Source organism: Haliotis rubra, unplaced genomic scaffold, assembly GCF_003918875.1.
Source record: "Haliotis rubra isolate DU_JTF1 unplaced genomic scaffold, ASM391887v1 Scf312, whole genome shotgun sequence".
Taxonomy (NCBI): Eukaryota; Metazoa; Mollusca; class Gastropoda; order Lepetellida; family Haliotidae; genus Haliotis; species Haliotis rubra.
In genome coordinates this window covers 626,043-647,833 of record NW_025766983.1, presented here as the reverse complement: position 1 = coordinate 647,833, position 21,791 = coordinate 626,043, and the positions used below count along the sequence as shown (strand labels likewise).

The following is a 21,791-nucleotide window of genomic DNA, read 5'->3' as shown; positions in this document are numbered from 1 at the left end:
TGTTAGAGCTGGATGACTGAGAGCTGTAAATAACTGAATCTGACCTGAAACTAGTGACTAATAATATGAGCAATGACGTTCACCTACCTCTCCGACAGGAACCATTCTCTTGGATTCAATTAGTGTTATAGCTCTACGAGGTGCATAGGCACTTTCTGGAATCACTAAAGAACTTTTGTCCAATACGACGGCGCCATCGGCAACTTTCAGGCCATAGAACTGACAGAATGCTGCTGCTTCATTGACGTTATCGAAGGAGAGGATCCTTACAAGTTCAGTCAGTGGAAACTGCAAAATAAATCACATATATCACAACATCGGATAGGGCAAACACAGCTATTTGGTACAATATACACTGGTCACAGCTGACCATGGAAATCGACTCCTTCCTTTATTTCCCCAATGCTGATCACCTGGCAACAAGCAGTGTGCGAAATAGTTTCCAAATTTTGCTAGCCAGTCGGACAAGCTATGCCTGAAAGTTACTAGCCCACAAAATAATTCACTTGCCCGAAATTTGAATGCAGAAGCAAAAGATTACAAAAGTAGATGAGAATAAGATATTGTCGGCATCACACCGGTTTCATCATTAAGCTGCTAATATGATGAACATTTTTTCAGGCCATAATCTTGCATGATTTAAAAGTGTATTATAACTAACAAGTCGGAGAGAGTGATATATTTACAAAATCACGCCATGAAAATTCACGAGCCAGTTGGGCCAATGACTGTGGAGATTTACTGGCCCGACTGGATTTTTACTAGCCACAGGCTAGCGGGCTATTTCGCACACTGACAGCAAGTACCATCTTTCAACATCTTTAATAATTGACTGTCTGCTCCCCAAGCGGACTCTCTCTTCAATGGATGACTGAAGTATTCGCTGTGAGCCATACACGTTACCATGCTTCTGATGGTTTGCTGCACAAACCTGGGATTTCTTCCCACCGAAAGCTTTGATCATTGTCTGCAGCGCCCGACTTCGGACTTGCGTGAAATACCGATGGATGATGCAAGCATTCAGGAACGATGACTCCTTCATCAGACGGAAGAATCGGACATAGTTATTGCTGTTGAGAGCTGTGTACACCTTGATGACAAACTTAATCTCTGTACTGGTGCGAACCTCCGACCTGAGCGTCTGAACCTCTCTGTGAACAAAGCCAACACCTCCTGAATACATAACATACACAGTGAGAAGGATGTAGAAATGAGTAAGAGTTTCAAGTTTTCTTTCCTTACAACACAGAAACCAAATGTTGAGGTAAGACTAACATTTGTCAAAATCTGTGCTGTTAAAACATCTCCATGATATTAGCATAGTACTGTCACTGTGTGAAATAGCTTTTCAGCTGTAACATCTTGAAAGATCTCTCCTCAACACTGCAATATTATCATATATTTTGTCCAAGTGAATAAAGTTTGTCAGGCATGACCTGTTTGTGGATTATGACCACACGTCTATTCAACAGAGCGACAGCATGAAAAGTGAGGTCACGGGGTAGGCGAGAGTTACCTGCTCTTGGCTGTGTTGGTCGGTGGGGCCCTGTAGGGGTGGTCTCACAAGACAAAACGAGTTTTTTGTTTTGTAAATATTTTATTAAAAATATAGTTACAACTGTCGTAGGATTTAAAATGGACATTTTAATGCTTATATGTACCCCAAGGAGGACTTCTTCTGAAAAAGAATTTCAAGTTTTCTTTCCTTACAACACAGAAACCAAATGTGGAGGTAAGACTAACATTTGTCAAAATCTGTGCTGTTAAAACATCTCCATGATATTAGCATTGTACTGTCACTGTGTGAAATAGCTTTTCAGCTGTAACATCTTGAAAGATCTCTCCTCAACACTGGAATATTATCATATATTTTGTCCAAGTGAATAAAGTTTGTCAGGCATGACCTGTTTGAGGGATTATGACCACATGCCAAAACAACAACAACATTCAGGTTGTGATTAATAAAGTTTCGGCTGCCAAAACATTTCAGTTGTATGTTCAAGAAAAGTATGTTGAAATCTTATTGTGTATTGCAGTTCTCACTTGTGAGAATATTTCAACATTCGTCAGTAAAGTAAAGAACAACAGTTGTATTATTTCTTGGGGAAATTCTCAAATTATTGCCGTTTTCTGCACCTTTTAGCCATTCTGTAGTCTTATTGTTACATGTGTCAGTGATCATGACGTGTCAGGTGGTTATGAACAGGCCATTAAAATCACATCCTTTCTGATTCTCTACATCTGTGAAAATATTCAGATCAATGCCTAAATTCAGGCCTCAACAGCTGCCATTTTGTTCTGGTCACATGACCATGACTATACCCAAAGCCCCTGAACTCCTCGCACCACAACAGTGTCAGCAGAGTCCTACCGGAGTGTGTCTCCCTAAATGAGGTTCATGACCTCCTCACACCTCCTCCTAAACTCCTTGCAACACAACAGTGTCAACACAGTCCTACCTGAGTGTGTCTCCTTCATTGAGGTTCATGAGGACAATGAAAGCCCGGAACTCAGCCTCACTGGGACAGAAGACCTGATGCTTGACATCGAGGTCATGGTACATCTCCTTCAGTGTCTGCAGACACTTGGTCAGGTTCTCGTTGTTGATCTTCTCATCAAACACATGCATGTCCTCTTCACACAGACGCTCGGAGCAGAAGATGTGGAACCTGGCACATTTCTCCAGCAGCTCGACCGCCTCTCGGTTCATGAGTTGCTGCTGGGTGATGTCCTGGAATAGAATCAGGGAATATGTGTGCTTGGTGTGAAACTCCTCCGTCAGCAGTGGGCCAGTCTGGACAGCAGCAGAAGCAGGTGAGGAGGGGTGGGGAAGGAGGGAAGGGGGAGAGAAAGGGGAAGGGAAGTCAGGGCTCCAGATAATTTTGCAACATAAGGAGTACGTACTCCTTATATTTTCAATACAGGAGTACTGGAAAACTTTTACAAACCTGTAGAGGTTATGAATTCTTTGAAGAAAGTCCTCCTTGGGTACATATAAGCATTAAAATGTCAATTTAAAAATACCTACGACAGTTGTAACAATATTTCAATAAAATATTTTACCAAACAAAAAACTCGTTTTGTTAGTGAGACCACCCCTACAGCCAAGAGCAGGTAACTCTGGCTGCTTACCTCATACCTCACTTTTCATCGTGAACGTGTCAGACAGAATGAGGGGAGGTGGGAGGCCGTATCCCAAGGAGGACTTTTTTCAAAGAATTCATAATCTCTACAGGTTTGTAAAATTCTTTTTCAGAAGAAGTTCTCCTTGGGGTACATATAAGCATAAGACAGACCCCCAATGAAGGCGAGTCGGGAGTGGTATTCTGTCTGGCTAGCATACCCGTAGTTCAATCGAAGGCACAGCCTAAGCCGAGAGAGATAAAAATACACTTACTAAGTCATGTGACCGCTGATGTCAATCAGGCGGGGGCGTGGCAAGGCGGGGTAAAAGGAGCCTAGCTTATATGCTCCTGGCGAAATTACAATGACGGACGTAAGTCCCACCCCCCAACCATCAAAGGAATGTATGGGCAAGTCCTAAATATTCCGCTCATAATCCCAAACCAGCGAAGCGTGGTGCAGGGAGGAAAAACAGTGGATATAGCGTAAAGCAACGCTAGAGCCAATAAAAACGGTAAAAATCACCACCAATATGATACCATCACCGATAAAAAATTGTGGAATTTTATAACCGACACCAGGAAGTAAAAACAGTTGTGACTTCGAAAACTCATTCAGTTAGAGAGTCACGACACTGCCCACTGGTGAGAACTGTCTGGCCAAACCGAGCACGTTCCCGTGAGTATATGCCGCAGCATATGCCTTTGATGTAGCCACTGCCCTAACCGATTGAGCCTTTAACCCATCAGGAATAGTTAACCCTCATACAAATGGCAGAGACAAGCCACCTAGATATGGTCTGCTTGTTATCCGGAAGACCAGCCTTACCACCGCCATAACAACAGAACAGCTGCTTATCTTTCCTGATAGCAGCCGTTCGTTTGATATAAGCCTTGAGAGTCTTACGGACATCTAAGACGTGAGTACGTCGAAGAGAGGTACCGGACGATGGAGGCTGAATGAAAGCTGGCAGTTCAATAGGCGCCTGTGATCTTAGGACGGCAAGAGTCTGGCAACCGAATACTGACTCTGTCTTCGTGAAAGACAGTCAGAGCAGGATCCGCTGACATCGCGTGGATATCACCCACTCGTCGGCCAAACGTTACCGCCACAAGAAAGGCAGCCTTCCAACTTAACAGCTGGAGTGAAAGAGACGACAGATCGTAAAAGAGAGGACCGGACATCCAATCAAGAACGATTGACAAGTCCGGACAGTCGGACGGATTCTGTCCACGCCTGCTAAAAAGAGCTGCACAAGAGGGTGCTGCCCCAAGAGAGCACCGTCGGCAGGTACATGGAAGGCAGAGATTGTCGTGGAGTAGCCCCGGATAGTAGACGCGGATAAGCTGGCTTCTAACCGAGACTGTAAAAACTCCAGCACTTTAAGTACAGTTGAAGAAAAGGGATTGGAAATCCCTCTGCCGACACACCAGCGTGCGTATAACAGGCCCATCTATCCTCATATTGAACGTTTGTAGAATCCCTCCGCGAAGCCAGATATTGTGTCTGCAACTGGTGCAGCTTTGAGCCGACCAAAGAGGTGCAAGGATCACAAGCAGTCGAGTTGGTTGGGTGGCAAGCTGCAAGAGAACCTTGGGAATCAGGGATAATGGCAGGAACGCCCACAGAATGCCTGGTCATCATGGGCTTCCTACGCCAAGCAACGCAAACATACAAGGTGGTGATCCTGAGACGATAATGTAGCGCTACAGGTAACACACCCCTTGGACTGCAAAAAACAGAACCATGCTATGACTAATAGCAAGGACTGTTTAACATAGTGGAATATGCACATAATAATACAGACAAATACAACGCGCGGGTGATATTTAACTGCTACAGCAAAGCTATTAAAATACTAGCATAAAGCAACAATAGCCAAGCCTAATTGTGCACATAACTAACAAAGAGCAACATTTGTGAGCTGATACGAAACGAACACGCTACAAATCACTCAACCATAACTTACCCCAAAAACGCTGAAAAAGAGGAATTTAGGCAAGCATAATCTACATAATGAAATATGAAAACCTTACAACCCGACTGCAATGGCTTACCAAGCCAGCAGAAGGGATAAAGAAGGGACCAAGCGGCTGGAAACAGTGAACACGCCGGCAAAGTTACAACAAATCATGAATGAAAAAAGTCATACGAAGAATCCAGCTAGCGCCCGTGCGAAAAAGAACGAACCATACATACAGAATTCGACTCTTTCTGACTCATTTCTCTTTCGTAGATAGGTGAAGACGTGTCTTTTACTGCACCATGCACAACCGTTCTTGACAATGATAGCATGAAAAGTGAGGTACGAGGTAAGCAGCCAGAGTTACCTGCTCTTGGCTGTAGGGGGCCCTGTGAGGGGCCCTGTAGGGGTGGTCTCACTTTTTTGTTTGGTAAAACATTTTATTGAAATATTGTTACAACTGTCGTAGGTATTTTAAAATGGACATTTTAATGCTTATATGTACCCCAAGGAGGACTTCTTCTGTAAAAGAACTTAAGAGTACATTTAGAGTCACTGAATGGAATTTAATGGAGTATCAGTAATCTTGTGTTTCATTTCATATATGCACAACATTGCTACTCTTGTATAAACAGGTCAATAAACAATATAACAATAATTCATCAGATAAATACGTCTGTATATGATATGTTTTCTGAATTATTTCCTACTATATCGTGCATATTTTTATCTGTACATACGCCGATACGGCCCTTATCTGGAGCCCTGGGAAGTTAAGGAAAAAGCAGATGGGGAAGGGAGTGGGAGGGAGGGTAGAGAGTGAGTGAGTGAGTTTAGTTTTACGCCACACTCAGTAATATTCCAGCTATATGCGGCGTAAATCGGCGGCGGTCTGTAAATAATCGAATCTGGACCAGTCAATCCAGTGATCAATAGCATGAGCATTGATCTGCGCAATTGGGAACCAATGACGTGTCAACTAAGCCAGAGAGCCTGACCACCCAATCCCGTTAGTGGGAGGGTAGAGAATAAGGGAAGGGAAGCTAGGGTAAGAAGATGGGAAGGGAAGTTAGGGTAAGGAGATGGGAAGGGAGGGAGGTAGAGAATAAGGGAAGGGAAGTTAGGGATAAGAAGATGGGAAGGAGGGAGGGTAGAGAATAAGGGAAGGGAAGTTAGGGATAAGAAGATGGGAAGGGAGGGAGGGTAGAGAATAAGGGAAGGGAAGTTAGGGATAAGAAGATGGGAAGGGAGGGAGGGTAGAGAATAAGGGAAGGGAAGTTAGGGATAAGAAGATGGGAAGGGAGGGAGGGTAGAGAATAAGGAAGGGAAGTTAGGGATAAGAAGATGGGAAGGAGGGAGGGTAGAGAGAATAAGGAAGGGAAGTTAGGGATAAGAAGATGGGAAGGGAGGGAGGGTAGAGAATAAGAAAGGAAGGGAAGTTAGGGATAAGAAGATGGGAAGGGAGGGAGCTTAGTTGGAAAACTTGAGACTGGAAGTATACAGTCATAGCCTTTAGTTGTACATTAACAACCATGTTGACAAGTAAAACAACTGTGTCAGTTACATACTGGAAGGAACACAAGCAAGGAAGAAATCCACTAACACATTGAAGATAACACCCACTAAAGTTGTGCATGTTGTCAATGACAACAAATCAATTAACCATGACTACAAATAAGCAAGCAATCATCACCCATCTATTTCTCTGAATTTTAAGAATTTTGTTGACTGTAAATCAGATACAAACCTTTCTTATCCCTCGTGTTCTGTCCCACAGGAAGCCATACCAGTCCATCCAGCGTCCATCCGTCCCCTTGTCCGCGATCTCCGTCAGCAGGTAGTCCATGGTGCGCACCAACACTGGGATGGGCCGCAGCTCGTGAGGCAGGGGCTCGTCCTGGACACACAGTCAATGTCAACATACACTCATCCTCCTTCCACTGGGTAATGCTATATTGCGAGACTGTCACACAGACTTATCCAGATTTAAAACAGAGTGCCCTTGTTTGGCAATTTGGGAAAAACTAATTATTGTGCCCAGAATGGTCAGTGAAATACCAAATCACCTGTATTACCTGTATCAAGCTGTTTCAGCTAAAACTGGATAGAGTGAGTGAGTGAGTATGGTTTTACGCCACTTTTAGCAATATTCCAGCAATATCACAGCAGGGGACACCAGAAATGGGCTTCACACATTGTACCCATGTGGGGAATAGAACCCGGGTCTTTGGCGTGATGAGCGAATGCTTTAACCACTAGGCTACCCCACCGTCTAACAAAATGGATAGAATCAACTGGAACCATAAATATATCAGAAACTCAATGGTAGACACTTGTCATTTCTTTGAAGAACAGAACAGAGGCTGTGTAACACTGACCTAGAAATCTGTGTTCATCCATGGTTAAGGTCACTAAAAGTACATTCAACATTCAAAGAATATGCACACACAGCGACCACATGGTTGTCATGTGATATTTATTTTAGGAGCAGACAATCCAGTGATGGTAACATATATTCTATTTGGGATTACACAAGCGTTGATTGATGTTCATACTGTCAATCACTGGACTGAATACACAGTGCCATTAGTGGTCAAATCTTGGGCATTAGACTTTCTCAGTAAAGTATAGATTCCAGTATATTGGTTGAGACACATCCGGGATTTGAACCCACAATCTCCGTGTGAGGCAACTAATCAGCAGCACAAAGTAAGGGCTGACTGACTGAGTTTGGTTTTACGCCGCTTTTAGCAATATTCCAGCAACATCACGGCGGGGGACACCAGAAATGGGCTTCACACATTGTACCCATGTGGGGATTCGAACCCGGGTCTTTGGCGTGACGAGCCAACATTTTAACCATTAGGCTACCCCTCCGCCCCACACACAAAGTAAGGAAGTAAGATTCATCCAGTGATTGACATCATGAGCATCCATGAAGACAAATGAGATGACCACCTAATCCTCAACTCTTACAAGCACTGGCTGCTGAAGGCCGATTTTGACATAGGTGTAGACATGATCTGATCTTCCCTACCTGATCTGCTGATGATCTGCTGTACTCCTTCACAACACGGGAGTGATCTGCACGAGGGTTCTGTCCAGGCTGCCATCAAACAACAAAACAACACTGACACAGCTTTTTTACTCAACATTAAGACCAACATAAGTATTTTTGACAAAAAATTATGCTTTAAAAACAAATTGCCCTCAGCTTGATTAAACTTCAAGAATGTGAATTGGAAATTCAACGAAACCACTCACGATATTTTCTGATCCAGGAACATACTCGAACATGCCGAGTCTGCGTTTCTCCTCTCTGTCGTATCTTTCCTTCTCTGGACACATGTCCATACACGTCCCGACAAACGCCCGTGCTGTTGCCAAGTTGAACTGCTTGGTGCGGCCTAGTAGTGAGTAAAGACAATAAATTGTTAGCACTGAAGCCCATGTCAGTTTGTCTGTCATTCAAAGTACTGGTAACATGTGCGGGTCTTGCGCCCCATCAAGCAGACTTTTAGGCTATTTAAGGAGAGCCCTTATCCTGCATAATACTGGTAGGGCAGTAAACTTTACATTTTCATTCTGATTTCATCCCCTTCCAAATCACTACCTACCACCCCAGTACCTTAAACCACATTTCCCTACCAAACACCCCCTCTCACTACCAAACACCCCTAACTAACTACCAAACACCCCCACTCACTACCAAATACAACGGGGCGGTGGGGTAGCCTAGTGGTTAAAGTGTTCGCTCGTCAAGCTGACGACCCGGGTTCGATTCCCCACATGGGTACAATGTGTGAAGCCCATTTTTCCGGTGTTCCCCGCCGTGATATTGCTGGAATATTGCTAAAAGCGTTGTAAAACGAAACTCACACACACACACACACACACAAATCACAACACCTCTACCTGACACCCCCGACTCACTACCAAACAAAGCACTTCACTATCAAACATCTCACCTCACTACGAAATATCTCACCTCACTACGAAACACCTTGACTCACTACCAATCATCCCTGACTTACTACTAAACTCACCACTTCACTATCAAACATCTCACCTCACAACAAACACCCCCGACTCACTACATAGCACCTCACCCCACAAACTAAAAGCCTGACCTCACTACCATCTCACATCCTATCTTTTCCGTCCCTTCAGACAAGTAACCAAGCTACAGTCTGTTATCGATTATTTACAAAGAAATCATTTGTGTGTGTGTTCAAGGGTTCACTGCAGCAGTCAGTATGGCGACCCACCTTCTCGGATGAACTTGTCCCGAAGGTCCAGAATCTTGATCATGTCATGGACATTCTTGGCCACGGCGGTACGGAGGCTGCTCAGCGACACTGTGGAGAGAGAGGAGTCAGCTTTGGTCAACAAAACATTTCATAGACAGATCTAATACATATTTAGTTGGCACTCTCCTCTGGCGTGGGGTGTTATCTGGCACACTTGACCACAGACCTTCTCACAGACAAAGGAGTGACAAAATGGAATATGTCCAATGTAAGACTTCCTCAAATGTCAATCACCGTTGCACCATTTTCTCATGACAGAATGACAAGAACTTTTTACAACGACCTTGTAAGTGACCTTGACCTCCAGTGCTTGACAGCATAATCCACCCCCCTGTGATCAACACTGACACTGTTAGGAACAGCCACAGTTTGGCTAATTTATAACTGGTACCCCAGTATTCTTCTAATCCATCAGAGATAAAGCGGTCAGCCAATCAAAATATATCTTAATTATTTTACTTCCTAAAGCTACACTGACCAGTGTCCGAGGTCGTCTTGGTGGGACTTGGTTTGGGGAAGTCCGACTCGGACTGTGACTTGAGGAGGCTCTGTGTCTCTCATAGCTTGCTGGTGATGAGTCTCGCGGTCGTGTCACCTTCTTGGTGATAGCTCTTTACGTCCTGAGTCCCAGACATACTGCTCAGTTCATCATCAACATCATCCTCGTCCCACTTGGACTTCTTTACAATCTTACCTTCACCTGCAGACAGAGCATGATTCACCATGATTAGAAGGTGGGTGTGTGGATGTGTGGATGGATGTGTGAAAGAATGGATGGATGGATGGAAGGGTGGATGATTGCATGGATGGATGATGGATGGTGATGGATGAATGGATGGATGGATGGATTGAAGGGTGAATGGATGGGTGGGTGGGTGGATGGATGGAAGGGTGGATGGATGGATGATTGAAGGGTGGATGTATTGATGGATGATGGAAGGGTGGATGGATGGATGGTTGGATGGAACGGTGTGTAGATGGATGGATGGTTGGATGGAACGGTGTGTAGATGGATGGAAGGGTGAATGGAACGGTGTGTAGATGGATGGAAGGGTGGATGGATGGGTGGATGGATGATTGAAGGGTGGATGGATGGAATGATGGACGATGGAAGGGTGGATAGATGGATGGATGAGTCATCCAGCAGTCAGAATTTTCATTGCTCTAAAACATCAGTTTGCAAACAATAAATCATATCATCGTTATTGATTCTAGTACATCACTGCCAAACTTGACTTGGGGCAGTCCATACAATACAGAAATATTCAGCCCGAGAATGACACACAGCCACAGAATAACAGACAACACTGAAACCCTTACTGGTGTTGTCGCTGTTCACAGTAGGTGATGTCTCCAACCCCTCTGGTGAAGCTGCTGACGTGACCGACATTGACCTGGTTATCCCAGGAGAGTGAGTACTCCAGAAGATCTGCAATGGTGGGATGCCCTTTGCCAGAACTCTTCCTCGAGCCTTAGCCTCAGCAGCAGATTTCTGAAAATGAACATTTCAAAGTGATTGGGAAGGGTGTTACATCACTTCTAGCTGTATTCTGGCAAGAGTCCAACCCTTCTGAACACTCCTAAATACAACTAGAACAGTGTTTGCAAGAATGTGCAAAAGCAAAAGCAGTCCCATTCCACACATTTCTAGAAATCATTACACATGGCCAAACATTTCCAGTGATATAATACGCATACACCGTAGCAAACTCCTTAGCCTCCAGCTTCAGTACAAAGTTACAAACATTTCGGGATTCATGACCTTGACCCTGTATTTCAACCAATCTCGTTTTTGATTATCTTCAGTTTAAATCAAAGTATGAGGTCTGACAACTGTGGTGAATAAACACAAGGGTTGGATTGATAACACAAAGAAGCAGAAACTATTTTAAGAAGGAAAATTCCAGTGACCTTGACTGACTGACTGAGTTTAGTTTTACGCCGCTTTTAGCAATATTCCAGCAATATCACGGCGGGGGACACCAGAAATGGGCTTAACACATTGTGCCCATGTGGGGAATCGAACCCGGGCCTTCGGCGTGACGAGCTAACGCTTTAACCACTAGGCTACCCCACCGCCCTCCAGTGACCTTGACCTTCTATGATCAATCAAAACCATACCACTTTAATTCCCAATGCTAAGACATAACAGACAAAGGGGCAATCTTAGAAGGTGGATTTCACTGTAAATACAAAAACATACTGAAATTATGTCACTGTCAACAAGTCACCTGTCATCACTGTCATACATATCTATTACCAAAGGTAACTACTACTAGCAAGAATGATAATGCTTGTATCTGAAGAAAAAGTCATTCTTGTGCAAATGGGAAACATACATTAGATGTAAACTTCACTGTGACCTTGACCTCACACATTTTGCAATTCCATGATGACCGACATCAAGTCATTGAACTAGATGAAAAATCTGTGAAGTATAATTACCTGGGCCCCATTCCTCAAAGCGATCGTAGAGCTACCATAGTCGTAAGTCTATGTTAAAGTATGGAGTTACGATCAACTTAGAGCTACGATCGCTTTGAGGAACAGGGCCCAGGGCTTTAAAGTACAAATACCAGAGGTAGATGATATGCCTCTCATCACCAGCAAATCTTGGTTTCAAACACAAAGTGTAGCGACAAATATCAAATTCAGGTAAAAACTTGAAGCATCCCCTTTACATAGTGCCCTTTAACAGAACAGAGTGTTTTCTTGGCACATTCAGTGAGCAAACAAAGAATCAGGTTTGATCCATGTGAATCAGAGGTCATAGAATGGACATGGATCCATACTACTGTCCCAAGAAACATCCAAACACCATTCTAGATTTTTCCAGAGACAGTATACAAGGAGTTATCAGACTCAAAAAACACAAGAACACATATATTCAGAATATTGTATGGAAGCAGGAATAGAAACAACGAATTTTCAAGTTTGCCACATAAGTTATTTTAGACATGCCCTTTTGAATTTCAGTGTGCTAACATTACTTTTTATCTGTCTTTAAAATCAGGGATTCTCTTTCACTACAAGCAAGCTTGATAATATGTGGTTTTCATACCGTAGGGACTTGGCCATTACATTTTAATGGAGATTGGTAACACCTGTTTCTGTTCTGAGTCTCCTGATTTATATGGCCTGGATGGTTTTAACGTCATCGACACTGAACTGATAGGAATTTCAAACACAGGACTGTCTATGAACTTCAAAAACATTCTGACAAGCAGTTTTCAAATTGCCAACTCACATGGTCATTGAAATGAATGGTTGCCGACTTCTTGTTGACATTGGGAAACACCTTGGACACAGAACCATACTTGGAGAAATGTTTACGCAGGATGGAGCCCTTGTTGAACTTGGTTGGGACGTTCTTACAGATGATGGCAATCTTGGACGTGACGTCCTCTGCTACTGATGGTAGTCTTCTCAGTCTCATGGTTGTGGTGGATCTTGACTCACGGCTTCCTTCTATATCAAGAACTTCCAGTCAATATTGGCACAACATGAACATGGCAATGTTCTGGTGATCCAGGCTGAGCAACTGAGTGAATTACAATATGCATGCATCAGTGTCAGTCCCAGGAACCAAGATATCTAACATAGCACAAAATAATTAGTGTAGTATAGGGGTTGAGAAAGTGAATATTGCTTGACAATAGTGAGTGAGTGATTGAGTTTTACGCCACTCTTACTAAGAGTGCTAAGAGTCTAAGCAATATTCCAGCAATATTATGGCAGGACACCAGAAATGGGCTTCGAGCCATGGTCTTCAGCATGACGAGAAGACACTTTGAACCACTAGGCTACCCCACCACACGGGTTGACAACAGTGATAATTGTAATAATAATGATATGAAGGAGCTGAGTGTTTGTTGTTTAATGCGACACTCAGCATTAGTCCAGCTGTAAGAAGGCGGTGTGTAAATAATTGTTGACCCGACAACCCAGTGGTCGATATTGTGAGCAGCAACTCTCATCATCAGGGTATGGTGACAAACCATCCACCAAGTCACCTCCGATTTAGTCACCTTTTGCAACCAGCATAGGCTGCTGGGGACAAATTTAAAGTTTGGAAGCATTTACTGAAAACTTCAAGAGGTGAGATCTCAAAAGAAAAACGTAAATAAAATCTTCACACATTTAAAGTTGTGAATGAGTTAATTAGTAAGAAAACTTTCATTAATCCATGGTGTATGAACCAACAGCTTTGGTCCTGGGTGCCATGCTGAAACAGAATGTACTGGCCAATACACCTTGAAAAGTCCACCTCGGTACATAGATGAGTCACATACCTTGTCCTGGCTCTACATCAGGGTCCCCTGATCTGGATGTGGAGGGGCGGGGCTCTGTCCTGTCAGTCACAGAGGGGCGGGGTCCTGTCCTGTCACTCCTCATGCCACTCCCAGCAACAGCCCCAGCCATGGCACTGGAAAACAGGCTGCGGCCTCTCTTAGAGGTACCTGACCAAACAATCCAGTGATCAACAATGTGGGCAACTATCCATCACAGTTTAAGTACACAGTGTCAACCAAGTCACTGGTTTTGGGGATACTTTCTAAAAGCATTATTATTGCTATTTAAACTGACTATTTCATTTTGATATTGCTTACTCCATTTAAAATTGAGTTGGCTCCTGACTTTGGCCACCTAAACAGTTACATGAGGAGCCATGCCCATTTCGTTGAGGTCAGTCCCCTTGAACTTAAGGTGCAACATTATAGATGAGTACTGGTCAGCCTTAGTTGTCTGACATCGACCGGTCAATACAACATAGTTAAGATTTAAGCCTTCATAAGCTTCAAAGTATAGACACAAGCTCAGTCAGAGTGCAACTGACTGACTGACTGAGTTTTGGTTGTACGCCGCTTTTAGCAATATTCCAGCAATACCACGGCGGGGGACACCAGAAATGGGCTTCACACATTGTACCCGGGTCTTCTGCGTGACGAGCCAACGCTTTAACCACTAGGCTACCCCACCGCCCCAGAGTGCAACTGAAGGAATATGGTGGTTTGTCTACCAACTTTTTCTCCAGCCATGTAACTTTGAACACAGCCAAGATTTCCTTTGGCAAAATGTACTTTTAGAACATTGTTATAAGCTTAAACCAGGAGGTTTGAGTTGACTGCCTTGAACCATGTTACTATTCTTGGACACATCAAACATAATAACAATGATTGACACATGATTAAATCAACAAATTAAAAAAAATCAAACTAAGCTTTCAGTCCAATTACTTCATTGTATTCTAAATGTCTGGGGAAACATTTTGTTGTGTTGTATCTTTCTCATGACCTTGACCTTCTCAAAGCAAATGCCAAATATTCACATATACTGTGATGGTCGTTCCATGGATCTGATGTGATCATCTACTTACTCTCATCATCTCTTCGGATGCTTCTCTTCCTGCTTCGATCTTCCTCTTTGGCAGCTTCTTGTTCTTCCCCTCCAAACAGACTTCTGCCTGAAAAAACCCCAAAAACCAGATCTCAGTAATAGTATATGAACAAACAGGCCCAGACCCAAATACATCTTCTTAGACTCAAGTCTTCAGACTAGTAGCTGAATCCACAGACTGACTATGGTCACTGCATGCTCAGAAAGAGAAACTGTCTGTCAGATCATTGTAACACTGTATGGTGACAGCCAAGTTCATTAGCTCAATAGCAGCACAAGAAAACAATCCTAAACATGTCAAATCAGGCGCATGAAGAGATGGTTGTTTGTTTGTTGTTTAACGCTGCACTCAGCAACATTCCAGCAATATGGCAGCAGTCTGTAAATAATCGAGTCTGGACCAGACAATCCAGTGATCAAAAGCATAAGCATCGATCTACGCAATTGGAATACAATGATATACATTCCAAGTCAGCGAATCTGACCACCCGAACCCGTTAATCGCCTCTTACAAGCATGGGTTAATGAAGATCAATTCCAACCCAGATCTTCACGGGTAGTGCATGAGAGAGAGAGAAGAGAAAAATAACTTAAAAATTAACCTCACATGAGGATAACACAACATTGTGTCAAGTGCATGTAACAATTCAACTGATCAGATGAAGGAAAGCTAGTAGTCACATATAAACTTGGATATTTTTGTGATACATAATTCAATTTCTAATCAGCGTCAGCCCTACCTGGTTCCTTCTTGACTGGAGCTCCAAACAGTCCTCCTTCTGATCTCGCTTTATCTGATTCACGGAACCCTGATGCTGTGGACTTGAACGTTGTCTTCCCAAACAACGTCTTCACTCCAGGCTTTGATTCCCCAGTCTCGTCATCTGGACCTGTCTGTGCCCCTGACTTTCCCCCCATGAACGGAGACTCCCCTGTACTTCCTGCCTGCTCCCTGAAGACCTTACTGCTGCCGAACACGCTCGAGATTGACTTGCTCTGAGTACCTTGACCTGTACTTGAGGTCTGCGACATTGGACTTTGCTCCGTCACAATGTCTGTGGAAGGAAGGTCTGATTTCTTCCCGAACAGTCCACCACCAGTGCTTGCACTCACAGATTTGAACAGATTCTCAGAAGCTGGTTTAGAGCTTGTTTTGGCTCCAAATAAACTACCACTCCCTTTCCTGACACTACCAAATGTTGAGGATCCACTGGTGGAGGTTGAACCTCTGAATACTGTTGAAGAATCTTTCTTGGCACCTCCAAATACACTACCAGAATCAGACGTCCCGCCAAAGACTGCAGGTGATTCTTTCTTGGCACCAAAGACAGAAGACTGGGCCGATGAGAAGATGGAAGTAGTAGCGGGTGGTCCTCCAAACACAGGTGAAGATTTACAAGTTGTCATGGCAACACCAAAACCAGATCCATCAGATGCACCAGTGGTTGCACCAAATACTGATTTGGACGAACTTCCACCAAATACAGAACTCTTTCCACCAAAGGCAGATGATGTTGGGGTTGTAGACGTTCCAAATGCTGAAGTCTGGAATGTTGATGATGTTGTCATCTTCGAATCCTTGGCACCAAATATTCCACCTGTGCTCCCAAATCCTGACCCAGACATTGCCCCTTGAGTGGAAGAAAATCCACCTGATGTGTTTTGAGATGCCCCCTGATTTCCGCTTTGTCCAAAGACTGATGATGTTGCAAACGGATTGGTTTGTGACATGGCAGATGCTGCTCCTGAAGTGGCCATGAAAACATTTGATTGAGCTGTGGTGCTGGATGAAGCCGACCCAAAACCAGTTGACTGACTTTGCCCAAATACATTTGATTGAGCTGTGGTGCTGGATGAAGTCGACCCAAAACCAGTTGACTGGCTTTGCCCAAATACATTTGATTGAGCTGTGGTGTTGGATGAAGTTGGCCCAAAACCAGATGACTGACTTTGCCCAAATACATTTGACTGAGCTGTGGTGCCGGATGAAGTCGACCCAAAACTAGTTGACTGGCTTTGTCCAAATGCATTTGATTGAGTTTGGCTAAAACCACTTGATTGGCTCTGACCAAAAACAGAAGCTGGTGGCTGTCCAAAAATCGATGATGTCTGTGTTTGACCCTGATTCTGACCAAAACCTGATCCACTTTGTCCAAATACAGATGCTTGTGTCTGTGCTGGATTTTGGCGAAACCGCTTGATAAGCCCTGTCCAAATACAGATGTTTGTTTTGATGTTGAGCTCTGTCCGAACACGGACGATTGCGTTGAACTGGATGCTTGATTATTTCCAAAGATGGGGGACTGTGTTTGACCAAAGCCTGTCTGCTTCATCTGTCCAAAAGGATTTGTCTGGCCAAAGCCAGAACCTGACTGACTAAATCCACTCATCTTGAAATGGTCTCAACTCAAAAGCACTTCCTCTGCAAATACAAACATGAAACTGTTGTAAATACTAACATTCACATCAACAATCAATGCTGCATTATCTATCACCATGTATGACTGCAAGGTACCACAAGGAAACCTGTTCACAGCAATATGAAATTGGGATCCAATGCTACAGTGTCAAATACTTTACCTCCAATATAAACATATATATACATATAACAATATATCGCAATATACAATCAATGCTAATACACAGAAATATCATCCAGACTAAATAAATAGTATGTAATACCATCCAAACAATACTGGACAACTGGTCTTTGAACCTGTCTTAAATCATCTAAATATTTTGTTGTCGACTGGCTTATCCTGTCTGTAATCTGATGAAAACCGAGGGAACAACATTTGGGAGTAATGCATAATAATTTCACCAAGCTCATTTTTTCAGACTTCATTTAGTGATTGCCTACCAAGTGAATACCACGCACGTACACACCTCTAAGCTTCAAAACTGACAAGTGTTAAGATTTTATCCAATATATTCGAAGTTGTCCCTAACAGTCTTGGTGTTTGGTAGGAAATGGGTCTAAACAGTGTACCAATTCCTTGTGTAAGTTTATTCTGGTTAGCTATTGCCGAAACAAAAGTGTTTGTATTTGCATTTACAAAGCTTGAGATTTTTTAAAAAGACGACGTCGAGGTCACAAATTTGCCATTATTCACAGACTGTGTATGAGATATATTTTTCTAAATGATGTAGATTTCAGGAGGTATGTTTTTAGTTCGGTAGTATTATGGAGATAATTTTTTGTTGCAAGGTATAATAAATTCACACAGCCAAAAAATGATGTGATTCTATTCTACTTTTAGTTTAGTACCGGTTATTTTCTGTCTATTTTATAAGGTTATTGCTCAATAGTTTTACCTGTGTACATTAAAATAACAAGCGAATGATATTTTCAGTTTCAGCACTGCACAAAGAATATAGAGAATATGCTACAATTTTATATTTGAGCGATGTTTTTTATCTGTTGTCAGCATTCTATGAATAATATAGTGTTGGAATTAATTATCTGAACTTTGTCTTATTAAGTTGTTCTTATTGATAAATAGTTTTCCATCAATTATATTTCCGATATTTCTGTATAAATATCAGTTTGCCATTGTTATTGACTATTTTTTCCCCCTTCAAGGCAATATCCATTACACAACAGCATAGATTATCTGCATGCTTTTCCCTCCATGTATAAAGTTCTGAGGTTACATGGATCGAATGGTTCTTCCAATATGCTATCAAATGGTACAGATTCTTTCCATATATTGTTTTATAGATTTGATAAGATCTGTATGTTCTCAAAGAAAAATACTTTAAAGGATATATTAGTACAACAAGATCTTTTACTTTAGGAAAGTTATTAATATATGTTTAAATGTATATACACACATATCTATAAGGAATTATCATGGTTATGAAATTTGTATTATATCTTTTTATTGACAATGGTGTTGTTGAATGATTCACTAGGTGCTTGTCACAAGCGTTGAACGATATACTCGTTTTGTTTTTATAATATACACGGTGTAATCACTAAATAGTGCCAATAATCCCATGACATGATATTAAACTGTTCACTTTATTTCTGCAAGAACTGTACCAAAAAAATTAAAAAAACATTACATGTCCTCCTTTTGCCCAATCGCAAGCACCCCTCTGATAGTTCCGTACCAAAGGGGTATTTATGAGTTCACCTTTCTTCGTATAAATATGAAGAGAGTAGCCACATGATAATGAAGAGAGTAGTCACATGATAATGAAGAGAGTAGCCACATGATAATGAAGAGAGTAGCCACATGATAATGAAGAGAGTAGCCACATGATAATGAACAATCCGAGACCTGACCCGGTCATAATATTGGAACATAAATATTATATTTTGAAATATTTTCTTTGATATTAGCGAAAGCAAAACAAAACAAGTCTGTGGCGTTGTATGCAATAAGATACATGGTAAACTATCCAATCGATTTTATCTATCAAGGAAATTATTCAAATGGTGAGTGAGTGGTAAAGATTATAGTCACACCGGCAATATTTTAGATATATCGTGACTATAACAATTCATTTATCACTCCCTCCAACCCAACCCGAGGCATGTAATTTTGTTTCCAGAGTCTTAATTAAAAAACCGTTCAATATTTTTCAACAAGAAGAAGATCATTTGACAGCTACTTAAAGTCCAACTTGATTTTCTTTTAGACTAAGTCAGAATCGTTTACATGGAAATGGGAAAAATATGAATGTCCAAAATCCGCCAAATAGAAAAAGGAACCACTTTTCGGGTATGTCTCATATATCTAATAAGTTCTGTTGAAAGATATTGAGCGGTTTTCGAGTTGTGTTCGGAAGCGAAGCACACCCTCCTTTTGAGACAAAGTTTGAATCGTGTCCATGGAAACCGCGAAAAATAAAATGACAAAAAATTGTAAGTATCAAAAGGCACCACTTTAGGTTCTGTTTAATATACCTACCAATTTGGGTTGACAAATATTGAACATTTTTGAGTTTGCTCGGAAACAAAATGATTTCGGACGGACCGGACGAGGCGTAGACTATATAAAAAATGCGTATCTACAAAATAGATCAATCAAATTTTATCGATCAGGTCAATTTCTTTTATAACATCAATAAAGAAATGACAGTTAACATTATTAAAGAGATCTTTAACCGTTTGGCACTGAAATATTTATCCTTTGTGATAGAAAAATAAACAGTCAAGCAGGTCATGTTTGGCTCGCGATTCTTTCATCCATTGGGACACTAAGCTGAGGATCCTCACCTATTAGTAACTATTAATGCGTATATCTTGTGTATTATCTGACATCTTAGCATAATAACCTCGATCAACCGATAGTTAGTTTTATTGAATGTAATTTATTGATACCTACTTCAGTGCACATGTCCAACTTATTCTGCCACAATGTGGGAAACCATTTCTGGTGTCCCCATGCGTGATATTGCTGGAATATTGCTAATAGTAGTGTAAAAACAATACTCATTCACTTCTTCTCCATCAGATTACGAATATAACATCTAATGGAAGCTAAAAAACATTTGATACTATGATAAACCGAGATTTTATACCTTGAATGGAAATTAGGTCAGATATATACTAAACAACATACAGATGTCATCTTTCTCCGGCATTGCCAAATATTTACAACATGCAACTAATGTGGTGTCGTATTTTCAGAAATTTCATTATATTTGAGGCTCGATCTCTGTTAATAAGGATGCAACGTTAGTCAAAATACATCTACATAATCAAAAGAGTTTGGGAATCTAACAACTAATTTCTAGGTAGATAGGACCATCCATTTAGCTATTACCTCCTTTCTGGAGTGTCGCGATTTCCTAATTCTTTATAATTTGTGATAATAACAAAGCATTATCCGGTTACAATGTGGATTTTTGTATTGAAAAAGATTGGATCAGCGGTATATATATATATGTGTGTGTCCTCTCTGTCGTTGCTTGGCGTCAGAGGAAAATCAACTTTAGTCAAGCCATTTTTCATATTGAACGTAGAAAGTTATACATAAGCATACAAATCCATTTCATATGTTGTTCTGTGGTTCAGATATCAAGCAGTATTTTATTCGCACAAAGTTTCATTAAAGATGCCAGATAAAGAAATCGTCGTGCTGTCGAACCTTATCCGACGTGTTGATCAGAATCAGAGCAAGTTGATGTTCCCGTTTGTGCGTAAATCATGGAAACGTTTACAAAAGTGACTAACCATTGAGAAGGATTAGAGCGAATCACAGCTACTCTGCTCATCCCCTCTTGATGTCCTAACCATGCGCATGTTGTCAGTTGAGTGACTTTTCCCGGTAGGATTTTAAATATAGACTTTACGGCTGAAAACTTCCGGTCAATGATAATAGGCTCGCACAAACGACTGACACTTCGACTCAACTTGACCAGAGTTAACACCCGCATAAAGATTTGCACCCGCAATTTATCAGAAAATATGGAAACAACAGGGCAGGCGATTTTTGCATGATCCAAGATATTTCGTTGCAAAATTATACAATTAAAACTGAACCAGTCTAGCATATTTCAGGAATCAAATCGGAACTTTGCCAAAACTGCAACGTAACACAGACGTAATTGTTAAGATAAAGTTCATTTCAATTTACTTTCAGAAACCTCAAGGAGTATATGTTTGGCCGCCTGATGTCACGTATTGGTATAAAGGGACATTAAGACTTCATGACACTAACACAAATAAGGCATTGCCGCTGTTCTACAAAATGATTAATACTTCAACACTGAAAGATTCATCTTATCTTTTTCCAGAGAGAGTTCCAACACTAAGTACTGGCGAATTAAGAAACAGATACAATATTCAGTCCGAAGATATCACCATAACGTTTATACTACGTCGTCACTACCCGAGATCATAAAACTATGGATTTAGCAGTCGCCAATATTGCGGTATTTGAAAAGGCCAGTACAAATATACACGTCAGACCAGGGATAATCTACAACATTTATATAGTCTCCCTGGTCAGACTTAACGTTGATGCTCATGGTGTCACCCACTG

At 41.8% G+C, this 21,791-nt stretch overlaps 1 protein-coding gene across 1 annotated transcript in view; it reads right to left on the bottom strand.

The window, feature by feature from the left end:
* The window catches only part of LOC124283273 (germinal-center associated nuclear protein-like), a 33,818-nt gene extending 12,705 nt beyond the window's left edge, over window positions 1-21,113 (bottom strand). Inside the window, 16 exon segments of the mRNA XM_046719300.1 lie at window positions 88-288; window positions 932-1,151; window positions 2,460-2,731; window positions 6,834-6,983; window positions 8,124-8,192; window positions 8,351-8,493; window positions 9,355-9,444; window positions 9,875-9,926; window positions 9,957-10,096; window positions 10,717-10,888; window positions 12,644-12,864; window positions 13,689-13,856; window positions 14,774-14,860; window positions 15,534-16,963; window positions 16,966-17,215; window positions 20,981-21,113. Coding sequence (XP_046575256.1) covers window positions 88-288; window positions 932-1,151; window positions 2,460-2,731; window positions 6,834-6,983; window positions 8,124-8,192; window positions 8,351-8,493; window positions 9,355-9,444; window positions 9,875-9,926; window positions 9,957-10,096; window positions 10,717-10,888; window positions 12,644-12,864; window positions 13,689-13,856; window positions 14,774-14,860; window positions 15,534-16,963; window positions 16,966-17,183 — 3,633 coding nt within the window. The 5' untranslated portion in view covers window positions 17,184-17,215; window positions 20,981-21,113.
* Window positions 21,114-21,791: the final 678 nt, after the last annotated feature.